This window comes from Raphanus sativus, chromosome 6 (genome assembly GCF_000801105.2).
Source record: "Raphanus sativus cultivar WK10039 chromosome 6, ASM80110v3, whole genome shotgun sequence".
Taxonomy (NCBI): Eukaryota; Viridiplantae; Streptophyta; class Magnoliopsida; order Brassicales; family Brassicaceae; genus Raphanus; species Raphanus sativus.
The window spans coordinates 3,278,081-3,303,474 of record NC_079516.1 but is presented as its reverse complement, the minus strand read 5'-3'; the positions used below and the strand labels follow the sequence as shown (position 1 = coordinate 3,303,474).

The 25,394-nt window shown below is 38.1% G+C and overlaps 5 protein-coding genes, 1 long non-coding RNA gene and 2 other non-coding genes across 8 annotated transcripts; 4 read left to right on the top strand and 4 right to left on the bottom strand.

Annotated features, from left to right (window-relative positions):
- Positions 1-2,155, bottom strand: LOC130496913 (rhamnogalacturonan I rhamnosyltransferase 1-like; the record flags this gene model as incomplete). Its single annotated transcript, XM_056989593.1, has 5 exons — positions 1,093-2,155; positions 950-1,017; positions 793-881; positions 248-703; positions 1-157 (listed from the first exon to the last, which is right to left on the bottom strand). Coding segments are annotated over exons 1-5 (1,104 nt in total), but the record flags the coding sequence as incomplete, so codon positions are not given.
- Positions 2,156-3,755: 1,600 nt separating this feature from the next.
- On the bottom strand, positions 3,756-4,565 carry LOC108810363 (uncharacterized). The gene is made up of 4 exons (XR_001943056.2): positions 4,415-4,565; positions 4,257-4,323; positions 4,053-4,139; positions 3,756-3,975 (listed from the first exon to the last, which is right to left on the bottom strand). It is a non-coding gene; the product is annotated as an uncharacterized LOC108810363 (long non-coding RNA).
- Positions 4,566-7,368: 2,803 nt separating this feature from the next.
- Positions 7,369-9,997, bottom strand: LOC108809594 (developmental protein SEPALLATA 2). Its single transcript, XM_018581740.2, has 7 exons — positions 9,410-9,997; positions 8,752-8,833; positions 8,510-8,571; positions 8,321-8,420; positions 8,141-8,224; positions 7,862-8,010; positions 7,369-7,731 (listed from the first exon to the last, which is right to left on the bottom strand). The coding sequence occupies exons 1-7, from the start codon at positions 9,592-9,594 to the stop codon at positions 7,632-7,634; spliced, it is 762 nt and encodes a 253-aa protein (XP_018437242.1). The 5' UTR covers positions 9,595-9,997; the 3' UTR covers positions 7,369-7,631.
- Positions 9,998-13,374: 3,377 nt separating this feature from the next.
- TRNAI-AAU (transfer RNA isoleucine (anticodon AAU)) lies at positions 13,375-13,448 on the top strand. The gene has a single exon. It is a non-coding gene; the product is annotated as a tRNA-Ile (tRNA).
- A 164-nt stretch (positions 13,449-13,612) lies between these two features.
- On the top strand, positions 13,613-16,977 carry LOC108806281 (tRNA (guanine(26)-N(2))-dimethyltransferase 2). The gene is made up of 12 exons (XM_018578349.2): positions 13,613-13,857; positions 14,151-14,408; positions 14,504-14,591; positions 14,695-14,816; positions 14,914-15,053; positions 15,135-15,207; positions 15,292-15,380; positions 15,489-15,594; positions 15,774-15,986; positions 16,076-16,270; positions 16,357-16,434; positions 16,516-16,977. The coding sequence occupies exons 1-12, from the start codon at positions 13,762-13,764 to the stop codon at positions 16,798-16,800; spliced, it is 1,743 nt and encodes a 580-aa protein (XP_018433851.1). The 5' UTR covers positions 13,613-13,761; the 3' UTR covers positions 16,801-16,977.
- Positions 16,978-16,993: 16 nt separating this feature from the next.
- LOC108806280 (pentatricopeptide repeat-containing protein At3g02330, mitochondrial-like) lies at positions 16,994-19,899 on the bottom strand. Its single transcript, XM_018578348.2, has one exon. It carries the CDS (start codon positions 19,870-19,872, stop codon positions 17,167-17,169), a length of 2,706 nt encoding a protein of 901 aa, XP_018433850.1. The 5' UTR covers positions 19,873-19,899; the 3' UTR covers positions 16,994-17,166.
- Positions 19,900-19,988: 89 nt separating this feature from the next.
- Positions 19,989-20,060, top strand: TRNAD-GUC (transfer RNA aspartic acid (anticodon GUC)). The gene has a single exon. It is a non-coding gene; the product is annotated as a tRNA-Asp (tRNA).
- Positions 20,061-20,145: 85 nt separating this feature from the next.
- LOC108811683 (uncharacterized) lies at positions 20,146-21,479 on the top strand. The gene has a single exon (XM_018583769.2). It carries the CDS (start codon positions 20,185-20,187, stop codon positions 21,307-21,309), a length of 1,125 nt encoding a protein of 374 aa, XP_018439271.1. The 5' UTR covers positions 20,146-20,184; the 3' UTR covers positions 21,310-21,479.
- Positions 21,480-25,394: the final 3,915 nt, after the last annotated feature.

Genomic DNA, 25,394 nt, shown 5'->3' with positions numbered 1-25,394 from the left:
GTATATCTCTCCTGCAGCTATGTAAATCTGAACATTACGGTCAATCCCCAAGGCAGATAGTGTCAGAGCTGTTTCTTCTGGAGTCAATGGGCAAAGACCTTCTTTCCTCTTCAACTCTGAGTTTATTACTTTCTCCTTCCACCATGGATAAGCATATCTAAGCAATGAAAGGAAAAAATAGAATGATTAACATCAATACCTAAGAAGAACTTCTAATACAAGATGAGATGTTTTTGTTTTAGTTAACCTCATTCTTGTGAGTTCTTCCTCTTCGTAGCGGTTACAACCATGGGAGCAACCAGAGAAAGCCAGCATGTCCATTTCGTATCTGAGGTGGAGGACCAGAAAGGGACCTTTCTCCCTCAGAATCTTGACCACTCTTCTGCCTAGTTCCTCAATCTTTGGAGTGAATCTAAGCCCGTTGAAGTTTACTCTGCATCTCAGCTTCTGAACATTCACAGGAAGTTCGTTATTGGCAAGTCGAGTATCGGTCTTGTTCAGATGTAAGACCTTGTGCTTCTTCACCAGGGGAAGAATCTGGTCTTGGTAGTAGGACATGTTGGACCAGCTGATAGGAGGCATAGTGTGGTACACGCCAAGCTCAACCCTTCTCTTAAGCCGTGGAGGAACCTCTTTGAGTATACGAACCTCATCCCTTAGAGAAGTTATGAAGTGATCCACATCGAATATGTCTTTGAACTCACTGCTCACATAAGAACACCCATCAACAACTTTCAAGAGAAGCAAAAGAAGCTCTGAGTGAGAGATGGATGGCAATAATAATAATAATACCTAGGATCATTCCAAAAAGAGGTCTTGTCAAGCTCTGGGACAATAAGTGTGACATTCATGTATCTTGCAATAGTCACCATATCACATATCTGAAAAAAAAACAGATCACAAAGTCATATTTTGATAAGGCAAAAAGATTAGTTATGATCTTTTTTACCGCAGCTCGCATTTGGTTGAGTCCTCCATTGCAAGAAACCATAAGATAGCCATTGTTCTGATATATCCCTGAGATGAACACAAAAAAAAATGTATAAAAAAATCTAAAAAGATTCAGAAAGAAAGAAACAAAAGCTTAGTTACTTTTAGGAGGGAGGGGGATTTTGATGGGAAGAGAAGTCATTTCTAGTACAGCAGCAGAGATTGGGAGATCATGGTGAGTATTGAAACAAGAAGGCCAGCCTTTCAACAATCTTGGTCCCCACATCCCTCCCACTGCCACCAAATGAACAAAACAACTCCATAGCAACAGTAGGGTGATAGCACGAATCATCCATAGGCTCATACGAGACTTGGAAACCAAGGAGTTGTTGAACTTGTCAACAACAACCTTGCTATCTCCTCCTCCTAGATGATACTTAACCTTCATCTCCTGTAAGAGCTTCTTGTGGTATAGAAACTTCTCTGCTTTACACATTTACTCGAGAGGAGTTTTCATCAAAACAGATTCCAAGCTACTCTTGAGTCTTCTTGCTCTCAGGAGAAATACAAAATAGAATAAGATGAAGAATCTCTATCGCTCTCTCTCTCTCTCTCTTTCTCTGATGTAATTTGTAATAATGAGCCCAGATCTCAAAAAATGTAATCAGGACGACGCAAAAACAGGGAAGAACATTTATTTATTACTTCCCTCGAATAAATCCAGAATCTCTCACTCCTCCTAAGTCAACCCCACATTCCGGAGATATTAACACGACCTCATTCTTCTTAATAACCTCTCTCTCTCTTCTCTCTCTTGATTGATCTGAGCTTGTGAACCGACAACTCCCACCACTCAACGCACCACACCAGAAACAAACAGATCTCAGTTTCTATGCAATGGCGATCCTTTGAGCTTAAAAGTAAGTAAAAAAGCCGCCCGCAAATTAAAAGGAGAAAAAGGTGGAGAGAGAATGCGACTTAGATAGATAGATTGTTTCTTTCTTCGAGCTCATTAGATCTCCACCAAAGAACGCCGAAACTGAATCGAAGCTCGTCAGAGAGATTTGGGAAGAAAGAAGAAGAAGAATAAGATGAAGACAAGAAATGTAGGAGAAAAAAAAGAAAGATAACAACTTTCTCTAATTACAAAGGATCAAAGACAAAACAAGTGAACTGTCTTTTTTTTTTTTTTTTTGTCGGTTGTCTTTTTAGCCTTTTCTGTCTTCTCTGGCAGTTGTAGCCATTGTTATATACTAGCTCTCTATCTACCATAAATATTATGCTAAAACTAAGAAAAAAAAAAAAATCTTCAAAATTACGCGGATTGCGGATTCAGTTAATCTTATTATATGTAAACGATTAAATACTACATTTACATGATTTTTTTTCTTATAGGTTCAGATTGTATATTGATTACTAAAAGAATATAAACCCTCTTTTTTTCTTCTCGCAAAGCTTTACATATGGGGAGGTAAAGATTCAACGTTTGAAGTTTGTTTGACTAAATAATTAATCAGTTTGTATATTTTACTAACCAAACTCTTTATTTGTGTTTAAGTAGAATCTATTAGAAAATTAGTAACAAGTTTTCATAACCACACCAACAAGTCTTGTCCAATATCACATTCTGGGCAATAAAACCAATAGATTTACATCAGAGCCGGTAAGCTCTCATTCCCAACAAGTCTTGTCCCATACCACTAAACTAGTAAACAGATAAGTTGTTTTTTGGTTGAACCAAGAGAACCATAAAAACCAAACATTATATAGAAGTACAAATTTTAGAGAACGGTAAATTTCTTATAAGATTTATTCAATTAAAATAAACATATTATAAGCTATGTCTCATGAGTCGCACAATCAGTGTTTAAAGCTTAACAAAGTAGAAAAAATTAGAGATGAATTGAATATACATTTTAGAGAACATATGTGCAGAATGCAAATGAACAAAATTTATATTTACATTAGAAAACGCGTAATGATGGAATGATTAATCAAACAAGTCACATAATTAGTGTCAGAATGATTATGTCAAAGAAAGTTTCTGATTCATGCATATATATCGTAGATAGAAACATAATTTCAGTTTCATTATGTCATGAATTTCGAGTGTGAACAAAAAATAGAAACATAATTTCAGTTTAAAACTTTCTTTTCGACATAATTTCAGTTTAAAACTATAAGCTAAAACATACTGTAGTTTAAAAAGCAAAACATGGTTAATGTGAGGATTGAGAAAATTGGCCAAAATAAGTGATAAATGACAAAGGCCCGTGACCAGGATCCAGGAGAGTTGCTTGTTTTGTTTGTATTTTATTATTTTCTCAAGTTACAATTATTGTCACATGAGTGCATACTCATATATACACATAAATTCCGTATATAACTATGTGGCTATATATCTCGAATAAACTTAAAGCTTTGTATTATAAGAAATATACATCACGAAAAGAAAATAACCCATAATTTAAATTATATTCTACATGTTATCGAATGCATAAAGTAGAACTAAGTTTAAAATTTATTGTGTCGACATGACAAGGAATTTCATTTTCGTGAGTGAATAAACTACATGAGTCCAGATTTTATTCATTGGTGGAAGAGAATCATGATTCTGAATGGTTCAAGGGAGGGGCCGAGGGGGAGAGTCAGCGTTTGAAACGGTGATTTGGTGGTTGTTTGGAATTAGGTTTTATCATATTATTGAGATATGTAATAAACTAATTTCTGCATTCCCGTAATTTTTCCTGATTCATATTACTAAAGAATCTTAGGCAAGCCTTGGTTTTGAGTCTCATCTATGTGCTTATGTACGTAAGAGCAGCTTGAAAACTATTGAGAAAACATTAAAGCATTCCCAACAACATATGGTTTGAGTCTACGAACACGCACGAGTTTTAATTTTCCGACAGAGCAAAGAGAGAAACAATATCAAATAAGAGTTTTTCAGCTTACACAGAGACATAGTTATTACATAGACCACCCAGACAACTTTTCGGATTTCTTAAATGGTTCGTCAGCCTCCCTCCAGAGATAGACGATGGCCTTGATACAAAAAAAAAAAAGCATTACAAGCTGATTAAGGGAATAAAAATCTCTATCATCTCTCTTTCTCAACGTACCAATGTAAAGTCCCGTAGCATATCCTAGGATACCAAATCCTAGGGCTCGAGTTACCGCATATTTCACTGTTGATCTTTTCTTTGGATCTACAATCACAAATCAACAAAGAGAATCCAAAGATCAGAATCACAATTTCTTTGGATCAACAATCACAAATCAACAAAGAAATTTGTAGATCAGATAAAGAATCAGACAACTTTTACCTTTGCCGTCAACTGCGGGTGATGAAAAATTGCGGCGAGACACCATTGACATCGATGTTCGATGTAACTGTCGACGAGATCCAATCGAACAAATCAAACAAATTACAGAAAACCAAAATCTAACAGATAATTGAATACGATTCAGATTCTCGAGGCACCTTAGCAAGGATTGATCTCATATTTGGCGGCATGGTCGTGAAGAAATTTAGGGTTCGCTTTTTCTCTCTCTCTACACGCTAGTTCCTAGAATATTTTTGTTTGTTACGTACATACTTTGATTTTGGAATTAGACATAGGCTATATTATTAAAATAGAATGTATTTAATAAAATAAAATCCCAAGCTTTACGAACTTTAGCACAGGGCCGGCCCTAGTTATTCGTCTGCAACACTGACACGGCGTGGAACAAAGAGACAGGACTAGCATGGATTTTTACGGATCGATCAGGTAGGGAACTCAACAGAGGATGCCTCTATCAATATGACATCTCTTCTCCGCTCATGATGGAATCGCTAGCGATTCGATCGGCTCTCGATCATGCCGTCTCGCTCAAAATTAACATTATCGTGCTTCGATCAGATTGCAAAAAGGTTCATCCAAACCATCACCACAAATCAACTATCTATAGAACTTTTTGGAGTGCTATCAGATATTAAGTCGACTATTGTATCTTCGTTTTTCTCTTTCTAAACTTCTTTCATTTTTAAAATTTTAATGGGGTTACATATATATTTGCAGAGACTTTTATTTGTAACAAATTCTCAGTGTTGGACCTTAATGTACACTAAAACTTTTTTCTCTTTAATCAGTTATCAGTTGTTCAAAATAAAATTTTACTTTTTGACGAAAATATTTACTTTATCTCAAAAATCTACAAACTTTTACATTTCTCTATGCATGTAATTGTAGACTGATTTTTCTAAATAATCCTCAACTATCAACTCAAAAATGTGTATGCACTTTAAGTCATTCATGAGAATATAAGAATACACAATGGTTTCTTTAGGGAAAGAAAAGCTCACATTAGCACCAAGACCCCATAAAAGCCTGCAAACATTTTATTTGTAAATTAGTTAGAAGTTACTTGAATGCATTTAATTAAGTGTTGATTCCCAAAACTATGATCACCGCACCAAAAACTAAGAAAATTAAATAAATGCAAGCCGTAATCTTAGCGTTTGTTTTTGACCAGTTTAAAAAAATGAAAAAGGGAAATAATGTTGGTAGAAAAAGGACACTAACGATCAATACTCCCACGAAAACAAAGAAATTTCTGTCGGTGCCTCAGTGTCTTAAATGAGTCACGCGTCATTGTTTTCGTCTGGGGCATAGGCTGGAGGGGTAAAGATCGCTTAATCGCATAAGCATAAAAAATGATTAAATTACAGAAAAAAATAATTAAGCTGCAAGAAAATTTAAAATTTATGGAATGACAGAATATATACTAGAACTAATAAAATAATTTATTAAATGAAAAAATAAACATTGATAATTAAAATAATTAGTAGTTTTTCAAAAATAACTAAAATCTATTTAAAACATTTTCTTTTGTATTACAAATATTTAGTTTATTTTTAATACATTCTAATAATAAATTGACATCTTATAGCATATTTTTATTTACACAATACTTTATTTATCATTACAAAATTTATTGCTATTTATTTAAAATTTTAAAATGATATTATCAAATAATTTAATAATATGAAAGTGTTGATTTAGTCATAATCAACTAAAACTCACTTTTCATTTAAAGAATTTTTTTCATATTTGTTTCTGCAAAAACGCAAGCCTACGTTTTGGATTTTTTTCTTCACTCCGTAATATTATCATGATTGGTAAAATACTTGCGTTTAAAATGGAATTCCGCCTTTCCGCATGGTTACTAGTTAAAACCAAAGTTTCGTGCCATAAACGCGCTTCTAGTGGGCGTTGGATATATATTTAAGCAGCTGAATTAGATAGAAAGCCCACGTAAGTTCATGCAAATGCAACAGATTTGAAGTTTTAATAATACCCAATAGTAACCCAATTGTTCGAATTGGGCTTTGGAGTTGATGATATTGCTCCTGTTTAGACATCAAATTGGTGAGGAACGTGATCATATATGTATTGGTGTCCATGTCCTGACAGTTGTTGCTGTAAGTTATTGGTTGCTGTCACTAATCACATATGTGTTTTGTTTCATATATCTTGTCAGGCATATTCTATACATACATATATATATATATATATATATATACAGTATATGCAAGATTGAATCACCCTTTCCGCCTTCTGATAAGATAGCAATCCCATCGACCAACGGAGCAATGAATGAAATCATTCTAATGAGGCAGATGAAACTGGAATGGGTTCCTTCCTTACATTCCTTTTGAAGAAAGCTACCATGACTTCCATGTGCTATATTATATAATATAATAGAGATCATGTCACAGCAGTTGTTAATTACTTTTTGCTTTTGTTCTTCTTGCAGAGAAAGAAAGATCGATGGGATGAAGTTCCAAATTTTTATCAGGGTCTGTACGCAGTGGAGGAGCTCTGTAAATTTCCATTAGCAGATAGTGTGAACCTCTCAAATGCTTCAAAGATTCAAGATGTCTCGTCCAGCTTGGGTTCGGAAGCTTTGGCCCGCCTCTGTGAAAGTACACTTGGTAATTTGGGAAGAATCCAAGTCAAGCAAAACTAATCAGAATGTGAATTGTTGTGTTTCAGGTAACATTTACTTGATGAAGACGTTACTGATGCGGAAGAAGTATATTAAAAAAAGCACAAACCCCAAACTCTAGAACAGTTCAGTACTGTTGGAAGTTGTTACTATTTATCAAGTATCATTGAACAATTGGAGAAAAAGTAGTAAACTAGAAAGTAAATTCTTCAGCAGAACTCTCTGTACCATTTTACTTTTCAGGACATAGCACTTTATTTCTAGTCCTGTCTCTGTAAGATTTAGATATTATAATGATCTGTTCTGTACACTCTAGAATTGGAAATAAAAGCTGGATCTTGGTGGCATTGTGAAGTGTTGTTGAATCTCCGTGTTCCTTTGAGAGTTTATTTAGCGTCTATATCGCAAGCTGTGTCTGCTATTTGTTGCTATCATACCACAGCGTTTTGTATTATAAAAAGATAAGATAAAGTAGCTAACCAGATCAGACATCACACATTACAATCCATCCGTTTATATATAAGCAAAAGGTTTCAAAAGGCTATTACAGCTATAGCCACTTATGTCTATCAATCAAAAGTCTTAATTATGCAGCATACATAAACACAAAATCATACTTATTCATAGAATCCATCTCATCCTCATCATGAAGAACCCACTACTTGCATGCTTAAAGATCCTTATTGAGGTGGGGATAGAATTATCACTCACAGCATCCAGCCAGGGATGTAGCCGTTGTTTCCTGGTTGGGAGGACTGACCTTGGGCAGTTACAGCCATTTGCTCAGAACACACTGGATGGTTATATCTGTTTGAAAATACCAAAACAACATAGCTTAAGAATCTACATTAGAAATCATCCTGAAACTACAGTGTTGGTTTATCGATCCCAACTGTTAATGGTTTATCACTCAAAGAGAAGTTGTAATTTAGTTTACCCCATTTGCAAAGTGGGATCACATTCAAGAGAGTGGAATAGTCCCTGAGACTGAGCCTGATGGTGTCCATAGGCAACATTTTGTTGATCACTACCACCTTCCCACGCCCCTCCTATATGGTGACTTCTCACACCGATCATATCTTCCAGCTAAATAAAGCACAACAAAGTGTAGTTTAAGATTGTGAGGTTCATCAGACTCATATATAAATAGAGGCTCATAAATAAAGAGCTCCTGTAAGAAACATGAGAGAGAGAGAGAAGCAATTGTATATAGTACCTTCATTGACAAAGCTCTATTGGCTTCAAGCAAGATATGCTCTTTGCCTTGGAGGTCAGTGAGCTGATCAAGCATATACTGCGTCTAGATACGAAACAAGCATTTTCAGACAGTTTTCACGAATCTAAACCAGTTCAAGTGTGTTGTATAGATATATATACAATAGAATACTTAAGTCACCTTGATGCAGCGAACTTGCTTAAGGGAGCCGTCTAGTTGACGCTCAAGCTGCTCTAGCTCCTTTGAGTTCAGAGGTCCAAGGTCCTCTCCAAGTAGATTTCTGCACCCAACATACACTTAAAATCAATTCAAACATATATATGAATTTGTTGTTTATAAGTGAGCATATATATATATATATATATATACCTTTGCTGACGTTGCAGATTTTCATATCTACCTTTCAGCTTCAAATACTCTCTGTAGCTATTCTGAAAAAAATTGCCAAGCAAAGAGACGTTAATGTTGGACTCACTGACTAAATATTTTATCACATCACAATCTGTGAATCTTTAATTTTGAAGCTCTATAGCTCTAGCATTTGTCTTAGTTATATAAATTAAATTTAGTTTACTAAAATATGGTAAAGAGTGGTGGAGATTTAATTATACCTCGAGTTCTTTGGCAGGTTTGTTGATGACTTCAACTGAACCATAGCTACACTTCTGGTACCTTTCCAGTGTCTTGAGCATGCTGAACATCAAAGCATAAAACATAATTAATTAGGAGAAGAAGAAACTATTGATTACCAATTTAGTGGCTGAACTAAGAACCTAAAAAAAAATGTTAAAAAGAAGATTTTAGTTGAATTCATAACTGAAAAGAGATGTAATTAAATAGCTATGTGTGCTTAAATATCTGCATGAACTAGAGACTGGTTAATGCATGGATCCGCAAAATTATTCTACGTTGGATCTTTATATACTTTATTGAAATCTGTGAATCTTTAACTACTTTAATAATCTCTAATCAGACACATTAGTATCATTATGACAACTTCTGTAACCTATAGATTTCGGATCTACTAAAAATCCCCTAGAGAAATTGAAATGAGAAGAGATCAGATCTCAAAATTCAATCATTTAAAACAGAATCGTCCATCTATAATCAGAACCTTAAGTTCATATCTAAAAACTGAAAATCAAGAATGTCAAAAGTAATCAAGAAAGATAAACGTCACAAGATCTATATTTTTTTTTTGAGGTTTGTACACGGATCTAATCACTTTATCACATATGTTGAGAGAGAAAAGAATATATAAGTAATTACTTGGAGGTGCTGCAGAACTCGTAGAGCTTTCCACGGTTGGAGAAGACGATGAGAGAAACCTCAGCATCGCAGAGAACAGAAAGCTCATAGGCTTTTTTCAGCAAACCGTTCCTACGCTTAGCGAACGTGACTTGTCTGTTAATCTTGTTCTCTATCCTCTTTAGCTCTACCCTTCCCCTTCCCATTTTTTCTTCTTCTTTTTATATGTAACCTTATTATTAGGGGAGGTCAATGTTTATCTATATTCAGACAAACACAAACATGATGTTTGGTATTGCTTTTTCTGATGAAAGATCTTTTCTTCCGGACAATAAAACAAAACCCTAGTCTTACAAGAACAAGAAGAGGAGAAGTTTTTGAGAGAAGAGAATATAAGAGGAAACTTTTGCTTCTTGGTTTGGTCTTGATTTGATTGTAGTAGGGTTCTTGTTTATTCTTTAGATCTTTTGTCTGTTCTTTCTTTCTTTTTTTGAAGGGTTGTGTGTGGGTGATGAGATTGTGAATCTGAAGAAAGCTTTTGTATATCTTTAAAAGCTATAAAGATAAGATACTTGTGCGGATGAGAGATTATTAGGGTTTGGTGATGTATCTGGTGTGTTTCAACTCTCTCTCTCTACTTCTTTACTCTTTCTCTGTCCTCCCTCTTTTACAAAAGTTATATAACATTCTCCCACTCTCTTTTCTATGCGCGTGCTACGGAGATGCCATTGTTTTTTTTTTTTTTTTTTTTTTGTAAACTAAGAGATGCCATTGTTTGCAACCAGTTGCTACTAATTTTAAGAGAAATGGAGTTTATGTTCTCTGATCATAATTCATGCCTATATAGAGATAGTTAGATACTGTATTTCCACTCTTTTAAGTTTTACATACATTACCTAAGTTCATATAAATTTTTGAAACAATGATATCCATATAGCTTAACTTACGTGTGTGTGTTTATGTATATATTAATTTGCCAACGAAATGGAAGTATTAAAATTGTCCAAGTGGTAAGGCGAGTGAGATTGGGTTTCTACAATAATACGAAAGCAGCTATCATCATTTTCTACTTCACAAGTTGCAGAAAAGCCTCTCATACCTTAATATGGACATATATGTGTCGCATGTCTATTGGCTCATATCTACTTGACAACGTTCAAGTTTCAGACAAACTTGTTTTTTTTTTAACTCTGAATAATTATGCTATTACAAACTATGAAAACGTTCCATACGATTTTACAGCCGATAATTCTACCCGTCACTGACTGCATCACCTCATCCTACCGACAAACTTGTTATATTTTCGAAAAAAAAACTTTTGTTATATTTTCGCTTTTTTTTATGCATATATATTGTTTGAGAAATCCCTATTTACCGATTTCTAAACATATTAAATCATTTCTTATGATCAAAAGTAATAAATGTTGTTGGCACTTAATTTTAATACATATGTTAAAATTGAAATCTGTGTGAATGAAAAATGTTTGTCTTAAGATTATTACTTTAACAGCACTAAATGGACAGTGTGAAAAAATCTAACAAGTTTGCTAATCTTAGACAATTATAAAGATATAAATTTATAATAAATTAAGTGTGTGCACCAAGTTGAGTCAACTGGAATTCGAATTTGAGTTCAGTTTCAATACTAGTGTGGTTATATAGATCATGATCGAACAACCTATAGTTTTATATCAATATTTTATTTATGTAATTGATCACTATATAAACAAAAAATTTTGATAAAGAAAATAAACAAATCTTTTAGAGAATAAACTTGGTCAAAATTCATTAATTTTTGTTAAGAATTAGTTTTGGTCACCAAGCTAAAAAATATTTTTAATTTTTGATTTATTTTATGACTAATGCCAAAAATAATACAGTTATTTCTTCTAAGACTAAAAGCTTTTTTGACTTTTTCCTAGGCTATATAATGTTCCATCTCATTCCACTAACGAGAGAATGAAAAACAATAACAATCTCTTCCACTTATTTTTTTACTTATTTTCACATGTCAATGAGATTACACAGAGAATAAAGGTTTGCTACACTTCTTATTCAAGTGATGTGAATAGAAAAAATATGTATTTTTATTCTGAGACTTTAATCGTTATATAACCGTCACACTACAAACGTTTTTTGAATTAAGGAAATAGATTCTTAAATCTCGACTTTGCAAAAACGCATTATCCATTCCATTTGATTCAATAGTTCTGTATTTATTCAATATTTTATAGTATATCTTACAATTATTTAAATTGTGCCCTTTTGTAAATTAAAGTCCTACAAACCTAACAGGACTAATAATAATTGTTTGAGACAACTCTTATCATATAATAAATATAAACGTACGTGTATGTTTTATTGATCAATATATGGTGATATCGAATAGTTACTTTGTTTGTTTGTTTTAGTTTTAAGTCCACATAGTTTTCTGAAAGTAATGTTATTGTCTAAATTGAAAATAACATGTGAGGTTGCTCAAAAAAAGAAAAAAAAACATGTGAGAAATATTTATATCACATGCATACATATAAAATGTATACTTTATTAGGTTTGTTGATTAGTTCTTTAGAAAAATTAATGAACCTTTTGAAAGTAGATTTAACTATGTTCTCCAATCTTCTATATTTGGTCATTGCTTGCCAGGGTCTGGGGAGTTAAAGTCTTTTAGGTGAGTCCAGGAAGGGTAAGATATATTTTTTTTGTTCATGGGTAATATCTGATTCAAAGACACAAATAGTTTCATTTTAATATTGTTGACTTAAAAAATTACTGTTTTGATTTTTGGCTTAATAATTATTATGTTTTTGCATACTCTCGATCATTTTGTTTGGGACAATGAATGCTGAAGCATTTTCTTTAGGATATACGTAAGCCTGACCTCTAATTTTATTGTTACTTTCCACATAATTATCAATACTTAAATAAACATATGAACGTTGCCTCAATGTCCGAATTGCATTTTCTAATACATTGACTAAACATTCTGTTGTTAAAAGAAACAAACGATTTAAGTTGCAAAAAAAAAAAAGAAACAACGATTTATATTAGGGCCTTCAAATTACATACGGTTGCAAGGTTTCAGTAACAAATTTTTCGTACCACGCCATTGTAAGAATGCTATTATACTCAGTAAACAAGTGATATGATTTTTGAAATCTTTATTTTCCTTGGGGCAACGAATCTAACAAGAGCGAGGATCTTAGTCGTCTCAGGTGACGTAGGAAGTACCGTGCATATATTTTACAGAAGACAGCTAAAAGACGTCAGAAAGTAAAGAAAACAAAATCTAAACAGTGAGGTTACGGAACAAGATGGGTGATGTGGTCTGATGAACACGTGTCAATATGTAATTGATACTTGATACGTAGGTAAGTTTTGACTTTTTGTGAGAGGCGTGCTGGCTGAGCCAGAGGAACCAAACCTGTGTAGCAGTGACTTGTCCCTATACTTTAAATTACATTTTCATCCCTGGGCATTTGCAGAATTTATTTTTCCTTCTGTTCTTGTTTTGTTGAAATGGTACGAGGAACAAGAAGAGTCAAGACTAATCCAAAACGTGGCAAGTCAACAAAGTATAGTCTCATTTGGAGTCTTAAATCTTTCTTTAATTTTCCCTAGGCTTATGGACACGTATCAACGTTGTTAGTGTAGTAAACATCGATCAAATGGTTATTTATCATCACTTGCACATGGTTCGGTACTTCAAAAACTCCTTACCTGGCTAGAACAAACATGTTTCCATTGGACGTAGCAATGTTGAAAGGCATTATAAAGCGTATAAGTCTATTATAACACATGTTTTGGTAAAAATTTCAACAACATTATCATCATGTATATATATTAACAAATTGAGCACTCCTTAGCCGCCTCCTTTGCAAACAAAACAACCCTAGTAAGAAAAATGTTGCTTGATTGGAGGGTCCATGTTATGTTGACTCCATTTAGACCAGTCCAATTCTTCTCAAGTCTTACCAATAAGCAATGGCCCATTAGCTCAGTTGGTTAGAGCGTCGTGCTAATAACGCGAAGGTCGCAGGTTCGAAACCTGCATGGGCCAATTTTTTGCTCTGTATGATCTTCTTTTTTACTAGCCGTCCCTAACGTTTGGTTTTCTTACATTCGTATCCGTTATGTTTTATTCTGTTAATTTATGTCCGAAATTCAATTTGCTAATTATTACAAATCAACAGTCTTTTTTCCATTTTATTTTTTGTTCCCAAGGAAACAAATATTTCTCCCTCGTGAATGCAGAAGAGTAGTAGGGTTTTAAAAGCTTAACCTCCTCCAAGTTTTTCCCTGAAACAGCAGATCGAATAGAGGGATAACTTAAAGAGTCTCCCTGTTGATAATAAGAGAGAGAGAGAGAAGCAATGGAATCGGATCTGAATGACTACACGGTTATCAAGGAAGGAGAAGCTGAGATTCTCCTTCACAAGAAGAACCAAGTCTTCTTCAATAAAGCTCAGGTTCTGCTTATTTGTCTCTGTTCAATTTGTATTTGTTTTCAAAGTTCGCAGCTTTTTGTTAGGACCAATGAACATTATTGATTCACCACATCAATTAGCTTGTTGTGGAGCGAGCAGTACTTTGGTTTAGTCTAGGAATCTCCGACCACTCTCTTTTCTATTAGTCTGAATAATTGAGCTAATGAGAAACCAAAAGATCCCAACTTTGGATGTATTTGATTGTCAGATAGTTTCATTAAAAGTTAAATCTAGTGTCACACTGAGAGATGCTTGTTAAAACTTTCCTTGGTTAGGTCAACAACAGAGACATGTCTATAGCTGTCCTAAGAGAATTTATATCCAAACGCAAGCAAGAGCATGAAGCTAAGTTATCTAAAAGAAACAGATCAACTTCCAATGTGGTCGACAAGGATCCTTCTCAAGTTTCCAAGGAAGGAACTCCTAGTGAGAACGGTGAACACCAAGCAGCATCTGAAGAAGGACAAAGCTCTGCTTCCAGAAACACAGAAGGAGCTGCACGTAGAGAACTCCAACCACCAAAAGTGCTCGAGGTCTTCCTATATTCTTTATTATTATTCACTGTCTTGTTTTCCATTGCTTAGTTTTTTGAGATCTTGCACTTAAGAGAACTTCTCTTGCATTCCAGGCTTTGTCTGCTTCTGGATTAAGGGCTTTAAGATATGCACGCGAAATAGAAGGGATTGGTCAGGTTGTGGCGTTGGACAATGACCTTGGTAATATTCTCCTTGACTATCAATGAATTAGCTTAGAGGGGACTTGTGGAAGGAACTCTTAGTATATTAAGTTACTAACATTGTGTCCTTTCTATTAAAAAAGCATCGGTGGAAGCTTGCCAGAGAAACATAAAGTTCAATGGCTCGCTGGCTATTTCAAAGGTGGAGTCACATCACACTGATGCTCGTGTCCATATGCTTACCCACCCTAACGAATTTGATGTGGTAATGCATCCGTTTTTATCCTCATTTTGCTATGTTCATATGCATATTGGTTGTTGTTATTGTTAAAAAAACTAAACCTGGTTAACAATGTTCTTAGGTTGATCTTGATCCGTATGGATCACCTTCTATTTTCCTTGACTCGGCTATTCAATCAGTAGCAGATGGTGGACTGCTGATGTGCACAGCGACTGATATGGCAGTGTTATGTGGTGGTAACGGTGAAGTTTGCTATTCCAAGTGAGTGTTTTTATTCCCTTCACAGTTCACACCTCTCAACAACATGGACCGATTTTTAATCTTTTTTTTTTGATGTATCAGATATGGTTCTTACCCGTTGAGGGGGAAGTATTGTCATGAGATGGCTTTGAGGATCCTCCTTGCCAGCATTGAGGTTTGTTTATCTTAACTATTTCAATTTCTACGAAAATAATCATTTTTCTTATGCCCTTTTTCACCTTTTTAATAAAAAATGTAGAGCCACGCAAACCGCTACAAGCGGTATATTGTTCCGGTGCTATCTGTGCAAATAGATTTCTACGTTCGTGTCTTTGTACGCGTTTACACGTGAGCTTCTCCTTGTCTAATCAAACACTTCACATACATATTTTTGCAGAATGTTTTGTTTTGTTTTTTTATTCACTGAAACCTCTAAGCTTAATCAAATTGTCACAGCTCGGCGAGTGCGATGAAGAACACTCCATTGAAGCTTTCTTACGTCTATCAATGCATTGGTTGTGATTCATTTCATCTTCAACCTGTTGGGAGGTCTCTTCCTAAGGTATATATATGCACCTGTTTGAACACTCTCTATGCAATGCACCTCCTAAGATGATAGAGAAACTTGGATTATTATAGCCAATGATTCTTAGTTCCCCCCTTTTTGTTATACTGTTGCAAGAATCAATTTTTTTTATCTTGAAACCATTTTCTTATAAATATTTGATCATTATTTTGCAGAACAACAGTGTGAGGTATCTACCAGCAATTGGTCCAGTTGTGACACAAGAATGCAACCACTGTGGGAAGAAATTTAACATGGGAGGACCGATATGGTCTGCTCCAATACATGATCAAGAATGGGTGACTTCTATTTTGAACAGTGTTAAATCCATGAAAGACAGATATCCTGCTTATGACCGGATCTTCGCTGTACTTACCACAGTCTCTGAGGCAAGTCGCATGAATCTTTTGTGACAGTTTTCCAGAATAAACCGTGAAAAAGAGAGAGTTGGTCTTATTGCCTCTATCTATGCTTTCAGGAGTTGCTAGATGTTCCTCTGTTTTTGAGTCTGCATAATCTTTGTGCGACGCTAAAGTGCATTTCACCATCAGCTGCTATGTTTCGATCAGCTGTTATCAATGCTAATTACCGTATCTCGGGAACTCATGTGAATCCTCTCGGCATGAAAACTGATGCGCCTATGGAGGTTATCTGGGACATCATGCGTTGCTGGGTAAACTAACTAATGATTCAGAATGTGACTAGCATTTTCATTTAACCAAATCTTTTCTTTGACTTGGTTGATGATCTTTGTTGTAGGTTAAGAATCATCCTATAAAGGCACAAGCCCCTGAACTCCCCGGAAGTGTGATCTTGTCCAAAGAACCATCACATCAGGTCTCTTTTGGTGTCTTTCTCTGCATTGTTAGAACCTGGATAGAGTTCAGAGCTTGAATCTTTGTTTTCTGTTATCGTCAGGTTGATTTTTCGCGTCACGTTGGGTCACTGAGCAAGGCGCAGGCAAAGAAAGTAGCTCGGTTTTTGCCAAATCCAGAGAAGCATTGGGGTCCAAAGCTTAGAGCTGGTCGCCAAATCACAAGCAAACATGTCTCCCTTATTGGTCATGAAGCAGTCAATGGCCATCTTAATCAACACATTGAAGAACTAAAAGAGGAAGAAGAAGCAGTGCAAGAAGATAATATCCAAGAAGAGCTGGATGCGAAGCGCCTGAAGACAACAGAGGATATTGCATCCACATCATAAGACGAATCACAAATTTAAAACACACAAGAGATCAAATTTTTGTCTTCATGAAGAACTCTGTTTTGTTGTTTTCTATTTATCAGTTTTGGTACTGTGACCCATTTTCATTAGTTCTCATGTATTGTTATCCTTATAGTGATATTTTTTGGATGAAAAACAGAGAAAGAAAGTACTTTATTGAACTGTCAATAAATGTAGAAACATCAGTATTCATTCAGAACAAAACCCACAAACTATACATTGTATGCTAAAAAGTTATACAAATGAATAATTAAATTGTTTATAGTAAACTTACTCGTACAAATGAACTACACTCAGAACCACTAGTCTTTTCGGTCATAGTGAGCTCCACTCCCTACAACACATTTAGCAGCAGTACCATTGGCCTTGTTCTTGTACTTCAACCTCAGGCACCAAAGAAGAATCATCAAACGATTTCATTTCACTATAAATCAAACCAATCTCTTGGTAGATCTCTTCCCATCTAGGATGAGCCTTATCTGCAATGAAAAACACGTGAAGCTCATCCTTGAGCTCAACCCAACTGCAACCAGGCTCCTTCTTAAGCTTAAACCTTCTCATACTTCTCCTCAAATCTGAAACCTTCTCCCACATTCCTGCATCTGCGTACACATTCGATAAAAGAGTATAAGCCGAAGAGTCTTGTGGATCCAGTCTCAACAGAGCAGCTGTTGCTTCCTCTGCAATCTCTACATTGTTTCTATGTATCGCGCAGACTCCTAACAACGTCCTCCATATAACATCGTCTGCTTCAAACGGCATCTCTCGAATAAGCTTCAACGCTTTCTCAACCTTTCCTGATTTTCCCAAGATATCCACCATGTTCGAGTAATGAGGTAGCTGAGGATCCAAGCCATATTCAGTCTTCATCATGTGGAAGTAGTACAGTCCTTTGTCGACTAGACCCATGTGAGCGCAAGCTCGGAGTATCGATATGAAAGTTATATGATTCGGTTTGATGTTTTCGAGTTTCATTCTCTCAAACAGCTCTATGGCTTCCTCTCCTTTCCCGTGGTGCGCATACCCGCTGATCATGGCGTTCCACGTCACGAAGTCTCTCTTCAAGGCCTTCTCGAACATTAATCTTGAATCATTGAGATCTCCACATTTCGAGTACATGTCAACGAGGGTGCTGCAGACATACACATCGGAGTGCAGTTCTTTCTTGATGACCTGCGCATGAATCTGTTTGCCTAATCCAGCTGAAGCTAGGTTCGCGCAGGTATCAAGAACCGTCGCGTAAGTGAACTTGTCAGGAGCTATGCCCATCTCCATCATCCGAGTGAAAATCATCTGAGCATCTTCGCTCTGTTCCTTCGTTACATATCCGGAAATGATTGAGTTCCAAGAAACACGCAGTTCTTGTAGTCTTTTGTTGTTCATCTTTTCAACCTCTTCAGTAATATTGCCTCGAAGAAACAACCGGCTATGTATCTTCTCTGCCTCTTCTATCATTCCACACTTCGAATACATATCGATCAAAGAGCAACCAACAGAGGAGTTCGAAGCCATTCCTAACTTAACAACGTTGGAATGGATCTCCAAACCGTAACCCAAAGAACCACCAGCGCAAGCTTTCAACACGCTTCCAAAAGTAAACTCATCAGGCTCGATACTAGAGCGGAGCATTGAGACGAAAAGAGAAAGCATCTCATATCCTTTCCCGTTCTGCTCATGCGCTGCTATAATCGCATTCCAAGACACAGCATCTCTTCTCCTCATCTCATCGAATACACGAAACGCTTCACCCAGAGCTTGGCATTTCCCGTACATGTCAATCGCAGCATTTGCAACGCAGACATCTAGTGACAAGCTGCTTTTCACCGCCAAACCGTAAAGCTGAAACCCCTCCGAAAGACCTTTCACCAAGGCGCAGGCCCTGAAGACTCCTGACAAACTTATCTCGTCGAAACCAAGACCAGATAACATGAGCCGGTGAAACACCAGCAGAGCCTTGAAACCATGCTCTTCCTGAGAATAACCAGTAATCATCGCGTTATAAGACTGTCGGTTAAGATTCTCTGACTTGTCAAACAGAATCTGAGCATCTTGCATATTATCACACTTTGCATACATATCCAAAGTCGCCGTTCTCACTATACCGTCTGCCGCAAAATCAGACTTTAACGCATGAGCATGTAACTGACCACCTAACCTCAACTCAGACAACGCAGCGCATGACCTCAAGACGCTAGCATAAATCGACTGGCTCACTCCACCACCCACCTTCTGCATCTCCTTGAAAAACATTAAAGCTAAGGACAGCAAGTTGTTCTGAACACAGCCAGCGATCACAGCACTCCAAGAGACAGAGTTCTTCTCCGGAATACCACGAAACACTCTAACCGACTCGTCAAACCTCTTGCACTTTGCGTACATATCCAACAACGCACTCGCAGCAACCACATCAGTATCACAACCCACTCTAACAACAACCCCATGAATCTGCATCCCTAAACTGTTATCCTCTAAACAAGAACACGCTTTCAAGATAACAGCAAACGTTCTACAGTCAAACCCAACACCTTCTCTCCCCATCTCAACGAAAACCTCAACGGATTTAAAACTCTCCCCGTTTTGCAAATACCCGGAAAGCATCGAGTTCCACGACACAACATCTCTCTCAGGCATCAAATCAAAAAAATAACTGGCCTTTACCATGTCTTTACTCTTCGCGTAACAATTAATCATTGTGTTCCACGAGACGACATCTCTCAGCGGCATTCTATCGAACAACATGGAAGCAGAGAGTAAATCTCTAGAATTTGTGTAGACTTGCAGCAAACAGTTCAGCACGAAGGTAGTGGGACGGAACCCAGTTAGTATCATGTGGGCATGAGCTTGCTTGCCTGCCTCCACCGCTCCTTGCTTCGCACATTCTTTGTAAACTAACGAAAAGTTGGTCGTGCTGATTGAGTTCACTTGTTTCACGAAATCTGTGAAATAAGAAAAGACAGGAACTCTTCGGTATGAAACTATTTTCTTTGTTAGAGAACCATGGAGAGAAACCACTGCTCTAGTCATACGCAAGAATCTGAGATTCTCCGACATTAAGGAACTCAATCTCAGTGGTGTCGTGTCGTGTGTTAAAGGCGGGATCATCGAAACGATTAAAACCAATTCGAATCGGTTTACTCAGTTCCTAAACCGTATTCTAGAATCAACAAGTCGTTGTAGTATAGTGGTAAGTATTCCCGCCTGTCACGCGGGTGACCCGGGTTCGATCCCCGGCAACGGCGTAGTATTTTTACACGTCATCACTTTTTTCAGTTACACGTCACCAGATCAGATCATACGATTTTTCCCTCTGAAATATTCATTTTTTCATTTCATTTTTTTATTTCGTTGCTCTGAAACTCAGCAATGGCGACGAAGCCCGGTCCTGTAACCAACCTCGAAGAAGAGGCGGAGGACGGTGGTTCAACCGCCGTAGAAAGTTCTATTCTTACACAGGACGACGAGACTACGAGCGTATTCGTCTGCGACGACAGAGACATCGATTGCGATCCTTATTTCCCATTCGCAGGCCACCCGATTTCAGACTCCGGTTCGGATTCGGAGCTCGATCCGTACACCTGTCCCATCGATTTCTTCGATCGAGAGTCTTCCGAGGGGGTGTACTTAGGATCTGAAGGACTCACCGGCGATGATTTCAATGTATGGGGCTTTTACGAACCCAAGGAGGAGGAGATTGTCTTAGGGACTAGATGTGAGTCCGGATCCGGGTCGGATCAGCAAGGGCTTCGAGTGACCGGTCTCGATTCGGATTCCGATTACGAAGATGGCGTGTTCGATTTCACCTCCGGGGCAGATGAACCGGGTCGGGTCGAGGTTGGTGCGGGTCTTCCTCCTGTTTGGGACTACGACTTGGGTGATGATGAAACTGAAGAATGGGAGGAGGTGCAGAACGCTATTAACTGGACGGTTAGGGCTCTTAGTAGATCCGACGAAGAAGAAGAATTGTCTTCGCAATCAAGGGATGATGATGAAGAAGAAGAACATGAGCTTGACTGGCAGGTTTTGATAACTATCAACAACGTTGTTAATTACATCGAACAAGCTGAAGGTATCACGATCAATCCTGGCGATATCGACCCTAGCTATTACATGTATCTAGCTAGTTTGGGTGATGGTGATGCTGATGCTGATGTTGATGATGCTATTCTTGGGCACATGTTTGATAACGAAGCTGGGATCAGGGGGAATCCTCCGGCTGCCAAGAGGGTTGTTGAGGATCTTCCTGTTGTGAAACTTACATTGGAAGAAGGGGCCATGGTTTGTGCGGTCTGTAAAGATGAGATGGTGCTAGAGGAGGAAGTGAAGAGGCTTCCTTGTAGGCATTTGTATCATGGAGAGTGTATTACGCCTTGGCTGGGGATACGGAACACTTGTCCGGTTTGCCGGTTTGAGCTTCCTACTGATGATCTTGAGTATGAAAGGCATAGGAGATCACAAAGGAGTGACACCAGTCTTTTCCTTGCCGGGTAGATATATAGTTAATGAAAATGTGAAGTATCTGTTTGTTTGGCCCTGTTAATAGTCACCGTGTAAGAGGCAAAGATCCTTTAACCGCTTTGTTTTATGGTAAGCAGCAGTTATTGTGAAACGCCAAGTTGTATATATTCCCTTTTTCTAATGAAATAAATCATGTTAAAACTTTTGCAAGTGGTTTGTCAAGTTACATTGTCATCATAGTTGTTGTAACATGGGACTGCAAAGTCTGCAATCATGTCAAGTTATTATTTAGCTGGTTGTTTTCTTCAGTATGATAGTTTGCATGATCTGGAAAGAGAGCAAACCTACAGGTTACCTTTTGTAATGGCTTTGCAATCTACAGGATGTTACTTCCTCTATGGATCTCTCAGTAAGGCCTGTGATTGTATTGTTTGCAGGAGTGCACGAGTTTCTTACTGATTCCATGATGTTTTGTGAAAGTCAAATTCTATCTACATCTTGTCTCACTAGTATGTTCCAGTTCTGTATATGTGAGGATCATGTTGCAGGATTGTTCTGATTTCGAAAGAACATGTCGGATGAAATCTGTATGTTAACCGTATGTTGAAACCTTTTTGTGAGCTGTGCAGACAAAGATTTGATCTGGTCAAGTCTCTCTCTGAGTTATTATCCATTCTTGGGAAACAAGTGACTGAACAACTTGATATTTAAATGTTTGAGATGGAAACTAGGTGTCGTCTGTCGTTTAATTTCGGTATGGACATGTTCTTCATTCGGCCAGCTATACCAAAAGCCTATAAGTTTAGAATGTTCTGTTGTCTTATTAGCGTAGGATGATTACAATATTTATATGATACAGAGGAGGTCTAGGTTTAGTCTAATTACATTTAGAACCTTTCCATATACATATCACTAATATGCTCCCTCAAACTCCAAGCTTGCTGATGAGTTCTTGAAACCTTGGCTTGGACAGAGCTTTCGTCAGAGGGTCAGCGAGCTGATCGCGAGTAGAAACATGTGTGACACGAAGTTTCCCGGCTTGAACATTATCGCGAATGAAATGGAAATCCAGAGCCAAGTGCTTCATCCTAGAGTGAAAGATGGGGTTGGCGGAGAGATGTGTTGCACCAATATTGTCACAATATATGACGAGGGCTGCTGGAAGTCGGACACCAAGTTCAGTAAGCAAGGAAATAATCCAACATAGCTCAGAGGCTGCATTTGCGACTGCGCGATACTCCGCCTCAGTAGATGACCGAGCAACACCATTCTGCTTTCTCGAGGACCAGGAGATAGGTGTGCCACCAAGATAGATGACATATGCATTTGTGGAGACAAAATCATCAGTGTCTCCTGCCCAGTCTGCATCTGAGAAGCCATGAAGTGTAAGTGGTGTACCCCGACGCATGTAAACTCCATGAGCTGGTGTTGCAACTAGGTAGCGAAGAATTCTCTTTGCTGCACTCCAGTGTAGATCGGTAGGTTGATGCATAAATTGGGAGAGCTTGTTGACAGCATATGCAATATCCGGACGAGTAAATGAGAGGTATTGAAGACTGCCAATAGTCTGACGATACTCCCGTGGATCATCCAACTTAGTGCCAGAGGTTAAAGTGAGCTTGGGTGTTGGTGACATCGGTGTTGAGACTGGTTTTGCAGAAGCCATCTTTGTCTTCTCAAGGAGATCTGCAATATATTTCTGTTGGCGCAGATGAAGTCCCCGACTGTCACGATGAAGTTCGATGCCGAGGAAATATTTGCTCTCCCCAAGATCTTTAAGAGAGAACCGTGCCTCTAAGACCGTGATCAAATTGTCAATCGCCATGTTACTGCTCCCTGTAATTATCATATCGTCAACATATACCAATACGTAGAGAGTAACATTGGTTCCTTTCTTGATGAACAAGGAGGTGTCGGCAACAGAATTAACGAACCCAAGAGTAAGCAAGTAGGCCCGGAGTTCTTGATACCAGGCCCTGGGAGCTTGCCGAAGGCCATAAAGAGCCTTCCGGAGACGACACACATAGGACGGACGATCTTGATCCACAAAACCAGGTGGCTGTGTAACGTAAACTTCATCACTCAAGCGGCCTTGTAGGAAGGCATTATTGACATCAATTTGCCGTAAGCGCCAATCATTGTTAACAGCTAGATGAAGCACCGAACGAACCGTCGTCGCCTTAATAACCGGACTAAATGTGTCCGTGAAGTCTCTGCCATACTGTTGATGAAAACCTCGCGCCACCAACCTCGCTTTATACCTGTTCAAAGTGCCATCAGGGTTATATTTAAGAGTGAAAATCCACTTACAACCCACCACGTTTTGTTCCGGAGTCGGAGGAACTAGCTCATGTGTGCCATTTTTTATTTGAGCATTAATCTCCTCTACCATTGCATTGCGCCAATTTGGATCCCTCAACGCCTCAGCTACGGTTTTAGGTATCTTGGGTTTGGGTTTTGAGGCTTGTAGGGAGAATTTTTGTGTTGGTTTGGTGATGTTGTTTTTGGCTCGTGTGCGCATAGGATGTTGGTTAGGTGGGGGTTGAACGGGTGATATTTGTGGTTGAGGAAGAGGTGCTGGAGAAGATATGGGTGAAGGGGACGGTGAAGGTTGGTGAGGTAAGGGCGATGCTGGGGCTGAGTGAGGCGCTGAGGTTTGTTGCAGCAATGGAGAGACAGGAACAAGTGGTACGGGAGTTGGCGTTGGCGTCGAGTTGAGGTGAGGATCCACGCACGGGGGCTGTTGTGGCAGAGACTGAACGAGTTGACGAGTAGGCACTATGGTAACAGGTGGAGAAGATGAGGTTTGGGGTTGGTCTGAGGGGGCAGAAGGTGTTCGTTTCTCTTTGAATGGGTATTTGGTTTCATCAAAGAGGACATGACGCGATGTATAGACCCGGCCAGTTGATCTATCCAAGCATAGATAAGCACTTTGAGATAGTGAGTAACCAAGGAAAGTGCAAGTAACAGACCGAGGCTCAAGTTTGTGTGCTGTATATGGTCGTAACCATGGATAACAAGCACAGCCAAAAATACGGAGCTTCAAGTAGTTAGGTTCCGTTCCAAAGAGTTTCTTGTACGGCGACTGATTGGTAAGAACTGGTGTAGGCATGCGATTGATGAGATACACCGCAGTCGCGAACGCATAGCACCAATATGATTGAGGCAGAGACGCATGACTTAGCAATGAGAGTCCAGTTTCAACAAGATGCCGATGTTTTCTCTCAGATATCCCATTATGCTCAGGGGTATGTGGCGGTGATGTCAGATGAGAAATGCCATTTTCTGAGAGAAACGATCGCAGAGCCAAGTACTCACCACCATTGTCGGAGAATAGAGTTCCAATCTTGTGGTTGAAGCAATTTTCGACCAGTGCCTTATACTTTATGAACACCTCTTTAACTTCTGATTTTCGCTTAAGGGGATACATCCACGTATAGCGAGTGTGGTGATCGACAATAACCAGGTAATACTTGGAGTTGTCAAGAGAGTGAACAGGGGATGTCCATACATCTGAGTAAAGAATTTGAAGTGGGTGGGTGGAAGTAATAGAGTTGGTATGAAACGGTAATTTATGGCTTTTATTAATGAAGCAATCAGTACATGATAACTGTTGCAAAGTGTTTGAAAAGGGTAGAGAAAATTTAGAAACAATGGACTTTAAAAGAGGTAAAGATGGGTGGCCAAGTCTTGAGTGCCAAGAGGAGAGGTCGGTTTTAGATGATGGTGAGGCGTGGAGGATGGTGGGGGGATGAAGGTTGACTGGCCACTCGTACAACTCGTTTCTAGTCTTGCCTTGGAGCAACCGGATCCCCGTGTTGAGATCCTTCACCTGAAAATGAGCAGGAAAGAATTCCACCGAGACTTGATTAGTGTTACACATCCGATAAACAGAAATCAAGTTCTTTTTAATATCAGGAACATAAAGAACTTCTTTTAAAGCAAGAGGGCGATGTGGAGTAGAGAGTAAGGTGGAACCCGTATTGGCAATCTGTAGTCCTGAACCGTCAGCAATCATCACGTCTTCACCTCCAGTGTACGGCTGGTGGAGAGCCAGATTGTTGAGATCAGACGTGATGTGGTGCGTGGCACCACTATCGAGCAACCAATTTCCAGCA